General features: G+C 39.5%; 1 protein-coding gene across 2 annotated transcripts in view; it reads right to left on the bottom strand.

The window, feature by feature from the left end:
• ERAP2 (endoplasmic reticulum aminopeptidase 2) overlaps positions 1-17809 on the bottom strand; it is a 52944-nt gene that overhangs the window by 23432 nt on the left and 11703 nt on the right. For both annotated transcript variants that reach the window (XM_019965455.2, XM_019965456.2), the window contains exons 4-9: positions 17645-17779; positions 14663-14783; positions 9050-9204; positions 5736-5849; positions 3386-3517; positions 3033-3164 (exon numbers count right to left, since the gene is read on the bottom strand). In XM_019965455.2, the coding sequence (XP_019821014.2) occupies positions 3033-3164; positions 3386-3517; positions 5736-5849; positions 9050-9204; positions 14663-14783; positions 17645-17779 (789 nt within the window). The remainder of the gene's footprint in view (positions 1-3032; positions 3165-3385; positions 3518-5735; positions 5850-9049; positions 9205-14662; positions 14784-17644; positions 17780-17809) is intronic.

Raw genomic sequence — 17809 nt, 5'->3', positions numbered from 1 at the left:
GCTTAAATGTACGAAAATGTAATTCATCTAGACCTGATAATGAGCATGCTGCTGCTGCTGCTAAGTCGCATCAGTCGTGTCCGAATCTGTGCGACCCCATAGACGGCAGCCCACCAGGCTCCCCCGTCCCTGGATTCTCCAGGCAAGAACACTGGAGTGGGTTTCCATTTCCTTCTCCAATGCATGAAAGTGAAAAGTGAAAGTGAAGTTGCTCAGTTGTGTCCGACTCTTAGCGACCCCATGGACTGCAGCCTACCAGGCTCCTCCGCCCATGGGATTTTCCAGACAAGAGTACTAGAGTAGGGTGCCATTGCCTTCTCCAGATAATGAGCATAGCAATTCATTAAAATGCATAAAAGTTACTCTTTTAAATATTTAATTGATATTATGTGACACCATGCTGAGTTAGGTATTTGGGGAAATTTATCATTTTTGTGCCACCATTTCGTTTGACATCAGAAGGGGGTCAACTAAGAATTTAGGACCTTTAGGGGAAGGTTAGATGGGAGACTCCTACAGTAACTGGGAAGAAGTTGTGATGTCATTGAGAGAATGAATACTAGACTGAGTCAGAAGACAGATTTTAAGTAACGACTCCATCACTCACTTGTATAAGATCTTGAACGAATCTCTCCATTAGCATTAGTTTTTCCATTTAAAAAATGGGAAAACCCATTGAAAAAAATGGGCTAAGACTGCCTACCTCACCTTCTTCAGATGGTAATAAGCACAATGTGACAAAAATTAATATGGGATTGTTCACAGTCCTATAATTCTTGGCCAAATCTCTCCTTTAATCTTCTTTCCACTCACTAACCACACAAAAGATGGATTCTTCCTCTTTGGGAAAAAAAAAAAGGCTCGGGCAAGGTCTACACACACACACACACGCACACACACTCAAGTACACATCCTTGTGAAGGAGGAGGGAAGGAGAAGGATGGGAGGGAAAAGCAATGTTCTTGTTGAGAACCTGGGAGGGAACCAGGACAAAATCATCTGGATCACCTGCAGAAGGTGATGAAGAACGAGCATTTTCTTGAGACTTTTTTGAAAATTTCATTCTGTTTTTTGGCTGCCCTGGGTCTGCACTGCTGTGCGGGCTTTTCCCTGGCTGCAGTGAACAGGGGCTACTCTGGAGTTGCAGTGGGTGGGCTTCTCGCCGCAGTGGCTTCTCTTGCTTCAGGACACAGGCTCTAGGGACTTGGGCTTCAGTGGCTGCAGCTCCCTAGCTCGAGAGCACACACTCAGTAGTTGTGGTGCATGGGCTTAGTTGCTCCGCAGCTTATGGGATCTTCCCAGATCAGGGATCAATGCTGTGTCTCCTGCGTTGGCAGGTGTATTCTTTACCATTGAGCACCAGGGCAGCCCCAAGAAAGAACCTTTTTTATAAGTATTACAAAGGATGGTGTATTTGATCCCTTTTAGGGTTTTAGAGAAATGTCAGTAAAAGTTTTGAGCTACTGTGAAATTTTAATTACTTGCATTTGCTTCTTTGACCACAAAATCACACATAAGTTAAACCTTAAGGATCCAGGCTTAACAAGGGCACAGAAAAATCAAGTAAGATAATGTGCATGAATTTTTTAAACTATGACGTGCTGTACAAATATTGAATAATATTATTACCCCTGGGACAAAAATGTTTACAAAGAATAGAGGACCTCTTTTGTGTACAAAGGGCTTCCCTTGTGGCTCAGCCGGTAAAGAATCCACCTGCAATGTGGGAGACCGGGTTTGATCCCTGGGTTAGGAAGATCCCCTGGAGAAGGGAAAGGCTACCCACTCCAGTATTCTGGCCTGGAGAATTCCATCGACTGTATAATCCATGGGGGAGAGACTTTCACTTTCACTTCACTTTGTGTACAAATACCCTAGGGTATTTCTACTTGCAGGCACAAGCTCTGTCAGTTTATTATTTCCATAAAAAGTACTGTCCTTGCATTTGGAAATCTAGAAATATTTGAATAATTATTAGACTCATCTGAGTTGACTGCATGTTTTCTCTTACCTACTATCCTACAGGAATCTCAATGACAAAGAGACCGTATATTCCTCAATCAAATGTTAACTGTCTCTTAACCATGATTATAGGGACAATAGAATATTAGGGGCCTGACATGATTCTTTCTCTTAAGCAGATTTTGTTTAGTATTATCACTGTTATCATTAAATCAATGGAAACCAATAAAAGAGAACGTCACTCGCTGGAGCAGATTCACGAGTGCCCTTCTAGGTATTCAGCAGAAAGGCAATGAGTGCTGGAGCTGGCTATGAGAAGGAGGTGACCCCTCAGCTAGATCTCAAAGGATGGACAGCACCTGAGTTGCTGAAAAGAAGGAAGAACACTTCAGGCAGCGAGTGCACCAGAAACAAAGGCGTGATGACAGGGATGAGCAGGATTTCCTGCGCGAGGGAGAAGGTGGGTCTCACTCAACTGAATACGGGCTGGGACATAAAGCTGAGCAAGTAGAGTTTAAACTTAAGTTTGGGAAGAGAAGATTAGGAGTTACATGAAGGAATTACAAAGTCATGAAAGGTTTGGAAACAGAAGACAAAATGTAGGGTGAACCAGAAGAGGGAAACCAACGAGAACGAGGTCAAACACTGAACCCCCACGGCTAAGCTAGTATAGCATCTTGGTTTAGCAAGGTGCCAGAGGAAATAGACAGGTGCTACCTGCTTAACCCTGGAAGTGTGGCAAGTGCAATAAACACCTTTTGCCTGACAATTTATCTATTTATGCTGCTGCTGCTAAGTCGCTTCAGTCGTGTCCGACTCTGTGCGACCCCATAGACGGCAGCCCACCAGGCTCCCCCATCCCTGGGATTCCCCAGGCAAGAAAACTGGGGTGGGTTGCCATTTCCTTCTCCAATGCATGAAAGTGAAAAGTGAAAGTGAAGTCGTTCAGTCGTGTCCGACTCTTCGGACCCCATGGACTGCAGCCTACCAGGCTCCTTAAAAGCCTTCATAATTAGCTTGTCACTGTTTAGGCTTACCAGCAGTCTCCTGTAACTTAACCGATGACTTACATTTGACAGACTGTGCCACAAATCATCATTCTTCGCATTTCTATAGGTGAACTTCTTTAAGTAGTGAATAATTCCTTTCCTGAATGTCTCCTCACTCAGAAAATCCTTGAGCATATTCAAAATACAAGCTCCCTGAATAAAAACACAAAGAAAAAGAAGGTAAAGGGTAGCATATGTTTTGAAAGGAAGCTTACACGCCGTGGGACACGTGTAATGTCTGATAAATGAACCGCAAATAAAACAAAAGTGACGCAGAGGTAACCTGACACCAAGAACTTCCGCTCTTGAGGTACTGGCCTCATTATACTCCTCCCAGGGCAGAGCATTTACCACCAGTCCACAGCATCTCCTACCTTGTTGTACGAAACAGCATCAAACATTTCCTTTATTTGAGTAGCAGTTTTTGCTTCATTGGAGATAGGATGGGATGAATTTAATGAATCTCTTTTAATTACTTCAAAACACGTGTTCGAAAAACTGTCATCCTAAACGGGAGAGAACATTTGTTTTTTTCAATTGCCATTTGACACTCAAAGCGATAGCAAAGATGCTAGGTTTAGTGAGATATTCTCAGAAGTAAGTATTCAAACAATATTTCTTACAAAATGTTTCTTTCCCCTTATGCCGGGAGCCGGCATATTGCATACTGAGTGCATATTGCATATTGAGTGCAGCACTTTGCACAGCATCATCTTTCAGGATCTGGAATAGCTCAACTGGATTTCTATCACTGCCGGGAGCCAGCGTGAGGAGCTCCACCCATGACAAAGGTCATGAGGAAGGAGGCTCGGCATACGCAAAGGCGGGATCGAGCCTCAGGAGTCCCCCTGGAAATTCTCGAGCATCTCTGCCTACTTTCTGCTTTGTGCTTTACGGGGGGCTGTCCCCCACTACCTCTCTCTGAAAAAAGAGTTAGCTTACAGCTCCCATTAATAATTCCTGGGTGTGACAGTGTTTAACCTACAAATTCCTTTGGAAATCCTCTAGCCTGCCTGAATAGGTTTTTCCGGCCACATGTGATTGTTCAGAGCCTCCCAACTGTGAGAGGCAGGAGATGTTCTAAACTGTCTAAACACAGATTCCTTTGAGTAGTTAAAGGATTGATTAGAAATTGTATTGGTGAAGGGATTTTCATTTGTTGGGCCAATGTTTGCTGCTAAGTCTCCATATCCCTTACCTGCTGTATCCCTGGCAGTGTATTGATTAACATAATTGGTGTAAGTAGTAGCTTTAATGTTTGTAACCTGGGACCCTTGAGTTAATTCTTTTTCTTGTTATAGCCCACCACACCTTTGCTCTGTAGGAATGCAACTTTATCTAATGCTTTTGGAGGGTGGCTCCTGACCAATCACCTTTAGAGAAAAATAAGTTTTCTGAAGAAAGGGTCTTAAAATGTTAACAGGCCTCCGGGCCAGAAGATGATGCAAATCACCTAAGCTTTTGCATATGATAAGTTTGCAGGAAGAAAGCCTGGCTTGCTGCCTGACTCTACCCCTTCCCCCATTATCCTCTATGCATAACTTAAGGTATAAAAACTACTTTGGAAAATAAAGTGCGGGCCTTGTTCACCGAAACTTGGTCTCACCATGTCGTTCTTTCTCTTACCTTCTGGCTGAATTATTCAGCCTCTTTTCTCCACTGAATTTCCTCACTGAGCTATCCTTATTCTATTGCTCTTTATATCCTTAATTAAAGTTTAATTAAGCAGTTGTTTCCTGATCTTCGCCTATGCCGTCTCTCCTTCGAAAACCCTGGATCAGCCGGCCGGCACCCTTATATAGTCCCCTTTCACCAATTCTCTGTTTTGTTAAAGGTATAAATGTGATATTTCCTCAGACACTGCCTGAATGTTTACCATGAGCAAGGCCCTTGGAAACAGAAATAAAACAAAGGTTCCCAGTTAGTGAGCATGTGCTATGTGTCAGGCTCTTACATTCCTCAGCTGCAGTCCTTTCAACACTCTGCAAGGAAGAGGCATTGTACACATTTTACAAGTGGGAATTCATGAAGCTTTTGGATTAAACCACAGACTCGGCACATAGCAAAAAATAAAAAAAGACACTGACTTTGCATCCATGTCTGTCTGTAACTGTACTGGACCAAATATTTACCCCAAAGAGCTAATTATCCATTACTAGTTAGCACTACCTTTTTATGTGCTGTTCAGAGCCCCTTCGTGCTTGCTAAGTGGCTTTAGTCATGTCGGACACTTTTCGACCCTGTGAACCGTAGCCCACCAGGTTCCCCTGTCCACGGGATTCTCCAGGCAAGAATACTGCAGTGGGTTGCCATTCCTTCCTCCAGGGAGAATCCAACCCTGGTCTCCTGCATTGCAGGCAGATTCTTTACCATTTAAGCCATCAGGGAAGCACCATCTTAGAATTCATTATATTAACAGACATATTGCTTATAGACTCTTGGATAAATATAGAATAATGCCTGAAATTTTCTTTTTGGCAATTTGGAGTATTTTGAAGCCAGACAGCCTCCAGATCTGTGAGAAAATAAACTGGCTTAAGCCACCCAGTCTGTGGAATTTTGTCATGGCAGCCCTAGCAAACCAATACAATCTGTTTATACAAAAGAAAATACCAGAGATTCAAAAACGCAATGCCGTGTTCTCTTTGGCATTTTCTAAAAATTATAATAGTGAATTAATGATTTCTTAGTACGTATAGTATGAGATACAAAGTTGTGACTTACAAACTGTAGCTCTGGATATGTGATGTTGAGAGAGATAAGTTCCATGTATGTTGCAAAACCTTCTTTGAGCCAAATATCATTCCACCATTCCATTGTAACCAGGTTACCAAACCACTGGGAGGTAAAAACTCAATGTTAAACAAATATAAACAATTATAAACTGTAGCAAAAAAATAGGATGGGTGGTAACTTCTTTTTTAGTAGGTGAGGCCTGTATTTGCTACCCCTTTCTCTCTGCACAGCATCTTTCTACTGGTTTCCCTGCCTTCTCCCCTCACCACCACATTTTTGCTTGTTTCACTTATTTCTTTTGTGTCCACATTGTCTCCAATGCCCTACCTTCCATTATATCCTCCCTATATTTCCTAGATATTAGACTTAATATTAAGGAAGAGAATGAGACATTTTATTTTAGATATTTTGCACAATAAGTATAATCTCACCTTGTCACTGACTCACAGTGAGGGTCTAAGGAGAAATATAAACCAGAATATTCTTGATGAAGTCATCTTTTTGTATTAAGTAGCAGGTACTTAAAAGGATAAGAATTCATTTAGGACTTCCAGATTGTTACATAATATTACTAATGAGCAAATGTCATTGTTGACCTCTGTCCCAGTTTACTTCTAGGGATCAATTTGGCCACTAATGAGAATAAAAGTCTGAGATTTTAAATATATATAAATAAAGAATGCAAAAAGATAAGCTAAATAGAAATTTATCCTTGACCTATATTTGATCTATAACACATTTTAAATATTATTATTTTTTTTATATATTATTATATTTTACCTATTTGGCCTTTGTTGTTTTAATTTGCCTCTAGTTTATCTATTTTAAGAGTACAGTCTCCAGATGGATTGGAAGCTTAAATAACAAGATTTTAAGATTCAAAAGAGCCTTGTTATAGAACAGAAGTCACTAGATCCATAGCTTCTAGAAACTGCTCAAGCTCTATACTTTGCTTACAGCTTTCAGATCATATTGCAAATGTGCGCCAATCTTCTGAAGGACATCTGTGAGAAGGAATGGTGGGTGTTTCCTCAATTTGAGAAGTGATGAACACAGGAAGTTCAAGCTGGTTATGGTCATTTCACCAGTCAGGAAGAGTATTTCATTAATTCATTCAGTCAGTGAATATCTATTGAGAATCTACTATGTTCCTGGCACTATGCCATGGAAAAATCTCTTATTTTTTAATTTTTAACTTTACCCTTTATCATTACCATAGTAATAAGAGGGCTATTATTTTTTTTAAGTAACAAACGAAGGACCTTGTTATATAGGAGAAATACAAAGATGTATGTAATAGTTGCTGCTGCTGCTAAGTCATTTCAGTCGTGTCCAACTCTGTGCGACCCCATAGACGGAAGCCCACCAGGCTCCCCCATCTCTGGGATTCTCCAGGCAAGAACACTGGAGTGGATTGCCATTTCCTTCTCCAATGCATCAAAGTGAAAAGTGAAAGGGAAGTCGCTCAGTCGTGTCTGACTCTTAGCGACCCCATGGACTGCAGCCTACCAGGCTCTTCCATCCATGGGATTTTCCAGGCAAGAGTACTGGGGTGGGGTGCCATTGCCTTCTCCGGTATGTAATGGTGCCACTACCTTAATACAGATGGTGGAGGTCAACCAGTAGACATATACATGCAATAAAATGTTATTGGCACTATGATTTATATCTGCACAAGAGGCAGAGGGGATTCCAGAAGGAAAAAATCAGTTTTGCTGAGAGAGTGTGTAGGATAACTGGGAAATGCTTCACTTCCTGAGTGTTACAAGCGGTCCCCAGGAATGTTGGAAGCGGGGTGTGCTCTAAGCAGATCAGGTAGCGGGAACAAGAGCACAGAGAAGTGATAACGACCTGGGCCTGTCAAGATAATGGCAGGTCATCTGGGATGGCTAACGCTGAAGATGTCATTCAGAGAAGAGACCGGAGAGGTGGCGGGGAGCTTGGTTATCTGGGCCTTATATGACACACTGGATCCTTGACTAACCCAGCATTGAGAGTCTTCACCAGGGCTTTATGCGGAGGACTGACATGGCCAGATGGAGATTAATGGGAAGACAAAATAGTCAAGGCAGAAACTCCAGTGCTGCTTCAGCCCTGGACTCTTCGTCTTCATGAAAGAGAAGCTTTCAAAGGAAGGCCTTAAGGCAGCATGGAGCCTCAAAAGGAGAGTTCTCTGCTTATTTCCCTATGAACACTGGGTAGAAAATTAGGGATCCCCAGACTCAGTTAAGTGCTTGTGCTTCAGAGCTTCCAGTGACTAATAATCCAATCCCCTAAGATGAGCTGGTGGGGAGATGCTAAACCAGAGGAAGCTGTTCATATGCTCTCAAAGTACAGCGCTGAGCATGGCTCTGGGTTCTTTGTCTGTTGCTTAAAACAAACAACCTCTCTTATTACTATGGTCATGATAAAGGATAAAGTTAAAAATTAAAAAATAAGAGATGTTACCAGTTTCTACAATTGAATGATATGTGCCTATATGGTGAAAGAGAATTTCTGGTGTCTTTAATAATTCACTGCATAACAGGGAACTTGCAGAAATAAAACAGAATGAAAAAAAAGTCTCTGGTATCTTAAGAGCTGATTTTACTGTTTCATAATTGTATGTAATACCAGGTTGATAGACAGGCCTTGGAAATGTTATTCTGTAAGAAATGGTGGCAGTGGTGGTCACTGTCACTACGGTGACTAGCTAACACTTACTGAGTACCTGGTGTGTGACAGACACAGACACTTATCTGTAACCCTCACAACAGATTCAAGAAGCAGGAGCTATTATGAACTTAATTTTATAGATGAGGACACTGAAGTTTAGAGAGGTAAGTAGTGCGTCCAGGGTCAGGAGCCTGGGAGTACATGGACTTGAAATACTTCATTATGGCCAAATAAACACAAACTCCAACTGAAGGGAGCTTGATTTTGTCCTAGACTGGAATGCCACTGTACTAGAGGGTGTATGGGGAAATAATAAAAATCTCTATTTGTAGGGGTTTCTAGTACTGTGCTCTATGTACCTGTATGATCTCCACCCTTCTTTACTAAAAGACATTTGGAGGCTTTGTGCCTTGAAAGGTTTTAGAGGACATAGTGGCCAGTTCTCCTGTGATAAAATTCTTGTATGAGACCCATAGCCTAGAGATTGAACATTATGCTACTTGACATATAGTGTTTGGTTTGAGGATTCCTAAGGTCCCCCCTGGAAATAAAATGACATGATTTTGCATTGTTTGGAGAGTACTGGGGGTGTTCTGCATAATGCTCTTTGGAACCGACACTAAGACAATGCCGTGAGAGTCAGGTACCTGGTGTGCTAGTTCATGGGCTATGACCTTGGTGACCCATAGTTTATCAGAAGTAGAAGAGGTCTTGGGGTCAAAGAGCAGCGACGTCTCTCTGTACGTGATGAGGCCCCAGTTTTCCATGGCTCCACTTGCAAAGTCAGGAATGGCAACGAGATCTGAGAAATAAGAACAACCATACTTAATCATTACGGCTCCTACACCAGAAGTGGGATTTGCTTCCTTCTTAACTATGCTATGATCCTTTCAGTATATATAAGCAGACATTCTGAAAACATTGAGTATCTTTTTTTCTTAACACTGATATGGTGTCTTGTAGTTGTGGAAAATAATCAGTATCCATCATCAAGCAGAATAAAGTTTATTGGTAAAGTTTTATTTCTAGGTGAAGTAGCCTAGTGACATAATCATTGTTTCCTAATACTAAACTGAAATTACCTTAGGTGCATTACTGCTGAGAAAATCATTCATTTTAAAACATTCATATTGTATTTTATATTAGTATTACAGAAAGACTTTAAAAATATAAGATATCAAATGATCTCAAATATTTGGATTCAACAAAACATATAATGAACTTATTTCTATTAAAAAAAAGAGAAAATAAGGGATTTTTAAATTTCAGGAAAACACCATTTAGAAGCATCTCTATAGTCAATATTTCAAGCACATAGAGCCTCTTAAGTGTCCTTCTAAGGCAGTAAAGGGAAAAAACTGTAGGCATTAATTCTTTCTGACCTCAATTTCCTTTTTACTGTTAATATTTCCTCTACTTCTTGACAAAATTTTAGAGAAAAAATGTAAAATTTAATCATCTTTTAGCGCCTCAGGTATAATGTATATTCAGTTCAGTTCAGTTCAGTTGCTCAGTCATGTCCGATTCTTTGAGACCACATGGACTGCCGCACACCAGGCTTCCATGTCCATCACTGACTCCTGGAGCTTAATTAATATATATCAATTTATATCATGTCTGTGTGAGAGTACATATATACATATATATATATCCTTTGCCGATTAATTCATATTGATTAGAAAACTTCTGGCTAATATTTAATCTTAGACTTCTTTTTATTCTCCAGGTCATACCGGAAAAAAAACTGTTCTTTGGCTGAAAAGCCAGGTAATTAAAAAATAATAATAATTTGAAATAAATCAAGTCACTTGGCTTGAAATTTCACTGTCTGGAATTCAGTTCAGTTCAGTTCAGTCACTCAGTCGTGTCCAACTCTTTGCGACCCCATGAATCGCAGCACACCAGGCCTCCCTGTCCATCGCCATCTCCTGGAGTTCACTCAAACTCACGTCCATTGAGTCGGTGATGCCATCCAGCCATCTCATCCTCTATTGTCCCCTTTTCCTCCTGCCCCCAATCCCTCCCAGCATCAGGGTCTTTTCCAATGAGTCAACTCTTCGCGTGAGGTGGCCAAAGTACTGGAGTTTCAGCTTTACATTCATTCCTTCCAAAGAAATCCCAGGGCTGATCTCTTTTAGAATGGACTGGTTGGATCTCCTTGCAGTCCAAGGGACTCTCAAGAGTCTTCTCCAACACCACAGTTCAAAAGCATCAATTTTTCAGCGCTCAGCCTTCTTCACAGTCCAACTCTCACATCCATACATGACGACTGGAAAAACCATAGCCTTGACTAGACGGACCTTGTTGGCAAAGTAATGTCTCTGCTTTTGAATATGCTATCTAGGTTGGTCATAACTTTTCTTCCAAGGAGTAAGCGTCTTTTAATTTCATGGCTGCAATCACCATCTGCAGTGATTTTGGAGCCCAAAAAAATAAAGACTGACACTGTTTCCACTGTTTCCCTATCTATTCCCCATGAAGTGATGATACCAGATGCCATGATCTTCATTTTCTGAATTAGTATTGCTTAATTCTAGTGGATAAAAGCAAATGTATATAATGCAATCAAAAAGTAAACTAGCACTAATCAAGATTAGTATTCATTAGCACTTCAAATATGGGAATTATTCCTTTTCTAAATTTCATCAATGATTTTATATTTGTTATATTATTTCCCAAAGCCATTAGAAATGCTTATATCTGCTCTACTTTTTCTTTTTTTGATTTATTTTTTATTGAAGGAAAATTGCTTTACAGAATTTTGCTGTTTTCTGTCAAACTTCAACATGAATCAGCCATAGGTATACATGTATCCCCACCCTCTTGAACCTCCCTCCCCTCTCCCTCCCCATCCCACCCCTCTACGTTGATGCAGAGCCCCTGTTAGAGTTTCCTGAGACATATGACAAATTCCTGTTGGCTATCTATTTTACATATGGTAATATAAATTCCCATGTTACTCTTTTCATACCTCTCACCCTCTCATCCCCTCTCCCCATGTCCATAAGTCTGTTCTCTATGTCTGTTTCTCCATTGTTGCCCTGTAAATAAGTTCTTCAGTACCATTTTTCTAGATTCTATATAAATGTGTTAGAATATGGTATATATCTTTCTCTTTCTGACTCACTTCATTCTGTATAATAGGTTCCAGGTTCATCCACCTCATTAGAACTGACTCAAATGTGTTCCGTTTTATGGCTGAGTAATATTTCATTGTGTATATGTATCACAACTTCTTTATCCATTCATCTGTTGATGGACATCCAGGTTGCTTCCGTGTTCTATTATTATAAATAGTGCTGCGATGAACAATGGAATACATGTGTCTTTTTCAATTTTGGTTTCCTCAGGGTATATGCCTAGGAGTGGGATTGCTGGGTCATATGGTGGTTTTATTCCTAGTTTTTTAAGGAATCACCATACTGTCTTCCACAGTGGCTGTATCAATTTACATTCCCACCAACAGTGAGAGAGTGTTCCCTTTTCTTCACACCCTTTCCAGCGTTAATTGTTTGTAGACTTTTTCATGAGGGCCATTCTGACCAGTATGAGGTGATATTTCATTGCTGTTTTGATTTGCATTTCTCTAATAATGAGTGATGTTGAGCATCTTTTCATGTGTTTGTTAGCCATCTGTATGTCTTCTTTGGAGAAATGTCTGTTTAGGTCTTTTCCCCACTTTTTGATTGGGTTGTTTGTTTTTCTGGTTTTGAGTTGTATGAGCTGCTTGTATGTGTTGGAAATTAATCCTTTGTCAGTTGTTTCATTTGCTACTATTTTCTCCCATTCTGAGGGCTGTCTTTTCACCTTGCTTGTAGTTTCTTTTGCTGTGCAAAAGCTTTTAAGTTTAATCGGGTCCCACTTGTTTACTTTTGTTTTTATTTCCATTACTCTAGGAGGTGGGTCACAGAGGATCTTGCTTTGATTTGTCATCGAGTGTTCTGACTATGTTTTCCTCTAAGAGTTTTATAGTTTCTGGTCTTACACTTAGGTCTGTAATGCATTTTGAGTTTATCTTTGTGTATGGTGTTAGGAAGTGTTCTAATTTCATTCTTTTACATGTAGCTGTCCAGTTTCCCAGCACCATTTATTGAAGAGGCTGTTTTTCCTCCATTGTATATTCTTACCTCCTTTGTCAAAAATAAGGTACCCGTAGGTGCATGGGTTTATCTCTGGGCTTCCTATCTTGTTCCACTGGTCTATATTTCTGTCTTTGTGCCAGTACCATACTGTCTCGATGACTGTAGCTTTGTAGTATAACCTGAAGTCAGGAAGCTTGATTCTTCCAGCTCCATTCTTCTTTCTCAAGACTGCTTTGGCTATTGGGGGGTCTTTTGAGTTTCCATATGAATTGTGACATTTTTTGCTCTAGTTCTGTGGAAAATGCCACTGGTAATTTGATAGGGATTGCATTGAATCTGTAATCTGGTAGTATTGTCATTTTCCCAATGTTGGTTCTTCCTGCCCAGGGACATGGAATGCCTCTCCATCTGTTAACATCATCTTTGATTTCTTTCATTAGTGTCTTCTAACTTTCTGTGTACAGTTCTTTCATCTCCTTAGGTAAGTTTATTCCTAGATATTTAATTTTTTTGTTGTTGCAATGATGAATGGGATTGATTCCTTAATTGTTTTTTCTGATTTTTCATTGTTAGTATATAGAAATGCAAGTGATTTCTGTGTATTGATTTTGTATCCTGCAACTTTGCTAAATTCACTGATTAGCTCTAGTAATTTTCTGATATTATCTTTAGGGTTTTCTATGTACAGCATCATGTCATCTACAAACAGTGAGAGCTTTACTTCTTCTTTTCTGATCTGGATTCCTTTTATTTCTTTTTCTTCTCTGACTGATGCAGCTAGGACTTCCAGAACTATGCTGAATAACAGTGGCAAAAGTGGCCACCCTGGTCTTGTTCCTGATCTTAGGGGAATGCTTTCAGCTTTTCACCATTGAGAATAATGTTTGCTGTAGGCTTATCACATATGACCTTTACTATGCTGAGGTAGGTTCCTTCTATGCCCATTTTTTGAAGAGTTCTAATCATAAATAGGTGTTGAATTTTGTCAAAGGCCTTTTCTGCATCTACTGAGATGATCATATGGCTTCTATCTTTCAGTGTGTTAATATGGTGTATCACATTGATTGATTTGCATATGTTGAAGAATCCTTGCATCCCTGGAATTAACCCAACTTGATCATGGTATATGAGCTTTTTGATGTGTTGCTGAATTCTGTTTGCTAAATATATCTGCTCTACTTTTTCTTAAGCTGGATGCTTCCTTTCAGTTAACTTTATTTTAAATGCATTCATTTCATATGGTCTTTGAGGTTGCATTTTTCAAGAACAACTTAGGATTGTTGATGGCTGTTATTTGATCTTTCCTTGATTTTTGACAGAGGACAGCAATGGACTGTGGGCAACCTGATTTAGTATGTCTGTACTAGAGGGTACATAGAGCCTGCACTATAATGATACCACGAGACTCGAGAACTATGGGAATAAGCCCCTGGACATGTCTTCTCATAGTCCTTTAATTCTCTAAGAAAAACTGCACGAAGTTGGTCAGAAAAGGGGAAGAAGGACATGATAAGGTGTGTGTTGTCAAGTCCCAAAGGAAAACAATGTTTTGTCACTGTCCGAAACTCTAAAAATTAATCTATATGTCATAATATTTGTCAGTGTTTTTATATATTCTGCAATATCATAAAAATCACAACTTTTATTTTTTAAGATAGAAAATGGAAACCAACAAAGGTGGGCTATTTGCATCCTCTCATATAAAGATCAACTACCACCACATTCAAATTATCTATTTCCTCCAAATCTCAATCTCTTTTTTTTTAAATGTATGTGCCACAGTCTTATCTTCCAGCCTCAAACACTATGTAGATAACAGATGGAGGGACAGTTTTCAGCTATTTACATAAACCTTTGGCAACTTTTATAAAAGATTGCTAGTCTTATATGAATATGATATAGAAGGAAATATATGCTCCAGAAATTCATCCATTTAAATCTAATATAAAATGCAGATATTTTAATATTAAACCTGATAAAAGAATAGAAAAATGAACCCAAGTACTTGGGTTTCTCATAAATACTTTATTTTCTATACTCAAAGACATCTCTCAGGTATAAATTACTGCTTTCTGGGCTAACTGAAGTTCCTCATTGCTCATTTTAATCACATATAAAGAGGGATTAAATCAAAGCAAGTTCTAAAAATAATGACAATGATCTAGAATTTGAACCTACCCAGTTTGGGGAGTGGATAGTGGATATCAAAGTAATTTTCATAAAAGTCCAGCAGCTTCACTGATGCTTCCAAAGCATAATGTGTTTGACTCCATTTGTCTGGGGATGCATAGATGGACACCTGGGAAATTTGGTGAGAAGAATGATCTTTGAATGACAGCTCCTTGGCATGACTCCATTCCTAATAACCTTCACCCAAAAATGGAGACTGTATTTTTCAAGAAAACCTCCAATTAAAATAAATAAATTTAAAAAAAATTAAAAAAAGAAAGTATTGAGATACCATTAAACATGTCATCAACAGAGGGTAAGTTGTTCTGTAAAGTATTAAAGAAAAAGTCCCTCTTGAAAACTATAGACAACCCTGTACTTTCTGTTACAGTATATTCCCTAGGTGTTAATCTGTACATTTCAAGCTATATAAACCCTTCACATCATGAGAGCTCACTTCAGTTCATCAAGATCATGTATTCCAGCCCTTGAGAATTAGCTTTCCAAAATGATGAGCACCAAAAGAGTTTCAATAAAACATTTGTATTAGGTGGAAAGGCCTTCATTAACTTATTGGAGCCACCCTCTGTTGTGTTTTCTTTATTTTTTTAAATTAATTTATTTATTTTTAATTTATTATTATTATTTTTTTACTTTACAATATTGTATTGGTTTTGCCATACATACTCCACCACAGGTGTACACGTGTTCCCCATCCTGAACCCCCCTCCCACCTCCCTCCCTGTACCATCCCTCTGGGTCATCCCAGTGCACCAGCCCCAAGCATCCTGTATCCTGCATCGAACCTGGTCTGGCGATTCATTTCTTATATGATATTATACATGTTTCAATGACATTTTTCCAAATCATCCCACCCTCTCCCTCTCCCACAGAGTTCAAAAGACTTCTATACATCTGTGTCTCTTTTGCTCTCTCGCATACAGGGTTATCGTTACCGTCTTTCTAAATTCCATATATATGTGTTAGTATACTGTATTGGTGGTTTTTTTTCTGGCTTACTTCACTCTGTTTAATAGGCTCCAGTTTCATCCACCTTATTAGAAGAAGCACATATTTTAAAAAATAGATTAATCATAGTGGTGTTTTTATTTCCCAGGGCTTCTGTGAGGATTCAAGAGGTGAAACATGGAGTGGTATTTCTGAGTTGTCTGAAGAAAGATACCAGGGAAACGAAAGATCCCCGCAATGAATGCTCTCAGTAACATGCTCTTTAGATCATGGTCCTAAAGCAAAACCCAAAGCTGTTGTGTTTTCTTTAAACTCAAAAACACCCAGATAGGTTCACTGTCTCCCTACACAGTAACTACTAGCTAGTAAGTGGAAAAAATTAAGTTAGATTCCAATTTTCTCAGGTTTCAAGTACAGTATTGCTTTCATTTCATAATCTGCTTTCATGCTCTGAATTAACTGAAGTCCCTCAGAAATTTTATAAGAAAGATAAGTTAATGGCCACAGTACCTTACCAGGCACTGTGCTAAATGTATACTTGTAAAACATGTAAAATCTAACTTGGTCCTCTCAGCCACCTCCTGAAGTAGAAGCTATTTTCTTCATATTAGGAGTGAAGCAATGAAAACACATGGAGATTAAATAACTTGCTTCAAGTCACGCAAATGGAAAATTGTAGAGCTGGGGTACGAACCCAAGGAAACTGACAGGACCCTGTCCCCTAAAGTAAAGTGCAGTCTGACGTCACACACACCTATATCTATCTACATATATATCTGTATGCAGCAATGCATGTAGACACATTGCTGATAATATATATCTGCGTATCCATAGGTCTAGTATGTATGGAAATTATAATCGATGTTTTATTGCTATTTTTCATAAGCACTATTTTATGGCTCTTTGAATATATTTTTGTGTCTGTAACAGTTCCTCAGGGTAAGGAGTTCTTTTTTATTTTTCATGTATTCATTGATATTCACAAAACTTTATCAGATAATTATTGTGTGTGTTTGTGCTCAGTCACTCAGTCCTGTCTGACTCTTTGCGATCCCTGCCGGGCTCCTCTGTCCATGGAATTCTCCAGGCAAGAATACTGGAGTGGGTTGCCATTTCCTCCTCCAGGGGGTGTTGCTGACCCAGGAGTTGAGCCGCGTCTCTTGTGTCTCTTGCACTGGCAGGTGGATTCTTTACTGCTGCACCACCTGGGAAGCCCCAGTTATTGGGTAGTGTAACTTTTTGTAAACAACGAATGCTCTAAAAATGATGAAGACCTCCTTTCATTAAGGAAATAAAATTATCGAAAACAATTGGAAACAATGTAAATGTCCTAGAATAAGATGCTGATTAAAAAATCCGTATGGTACCTCTATGCATTAGAGTACAGTACTATGCAATCATTAATATTATGGAAAAATACTTAATGCCATTTAATTTTTATAGCATATTATGGTGAGCTAGGAGAAGGCAATGGCACCCCACTCCAGTACTCTTGCCTGGAAAATCCCAGGGATGGAGGAGCCTGGTAGGCTGCAGTGCATGGGGTCGAAAAGAGAAGGACATGACTGAGCGACTTCACTTTCACTTTTCACTTTCATGCATTGGAGAAGGAAATGGCAACCCACTCCAGTGTTCTTGCCTGGAGAATCCCAGGGACGGGGGAGCCTAGTGGGCTGCCATCTATGGGGTCACACAGAGTCGGACACGACTGATGCGACTTAACAACAGCAGCATTGTGAGCTAAAATAATTGCATGTTATTTGAAAAAGTATATATTGATTTATACAGTATATATTGTTATTATATACAGTCGTATACTGACAGACTTACAGAAAATACTTGGACTACACCAGGACACGCCCCTGTAGTGCTCACAGGTTATTTTACTTTTTATCTCTCTCCATTTTTGTAAATAATATATTTACATGATATTTTGATAATAAGGGGGGAAATTTTAAAGAAGAGCTCATTGCCTTCAGGACACTATTCTGCACTGTGTATGAAAAGAGAACTCAAACTCACCTTGACCCCTGATGAGGCTGTACCACTCACAGAGGTGAAATCACAAACTATGTAGGCTACAAGGTAGGTACTCATTCTTACAGTAGTTTCAAAATGATCTTCCAAGAGGCCTCCTTCAAGTTCAATCGTCTTAACCTACAGGAAGGGAAAGAATACGTATTTGAA

This window comes from Bos indicus, chromosome 7 (assembly GCF_029378745.1).
Source record: "Bos indicus isolate NIAB-ARS_2022 breed Sahiwal x Tharparkar chromosome 7, NIAB-ARS_B.indTharparkar_mat_pri_1.0, whole genome shotgun sequence".
In the NCBI taxonomy this organism is placed as follows: Eukaryota; Metazoa; Chordata; class Mammalia; order Artiodactyla; family Bovidae; genus Bos; species Bos indicus.
This window is presented reverse-complemented; position numbering and strand designations above follow the sequence as displayed.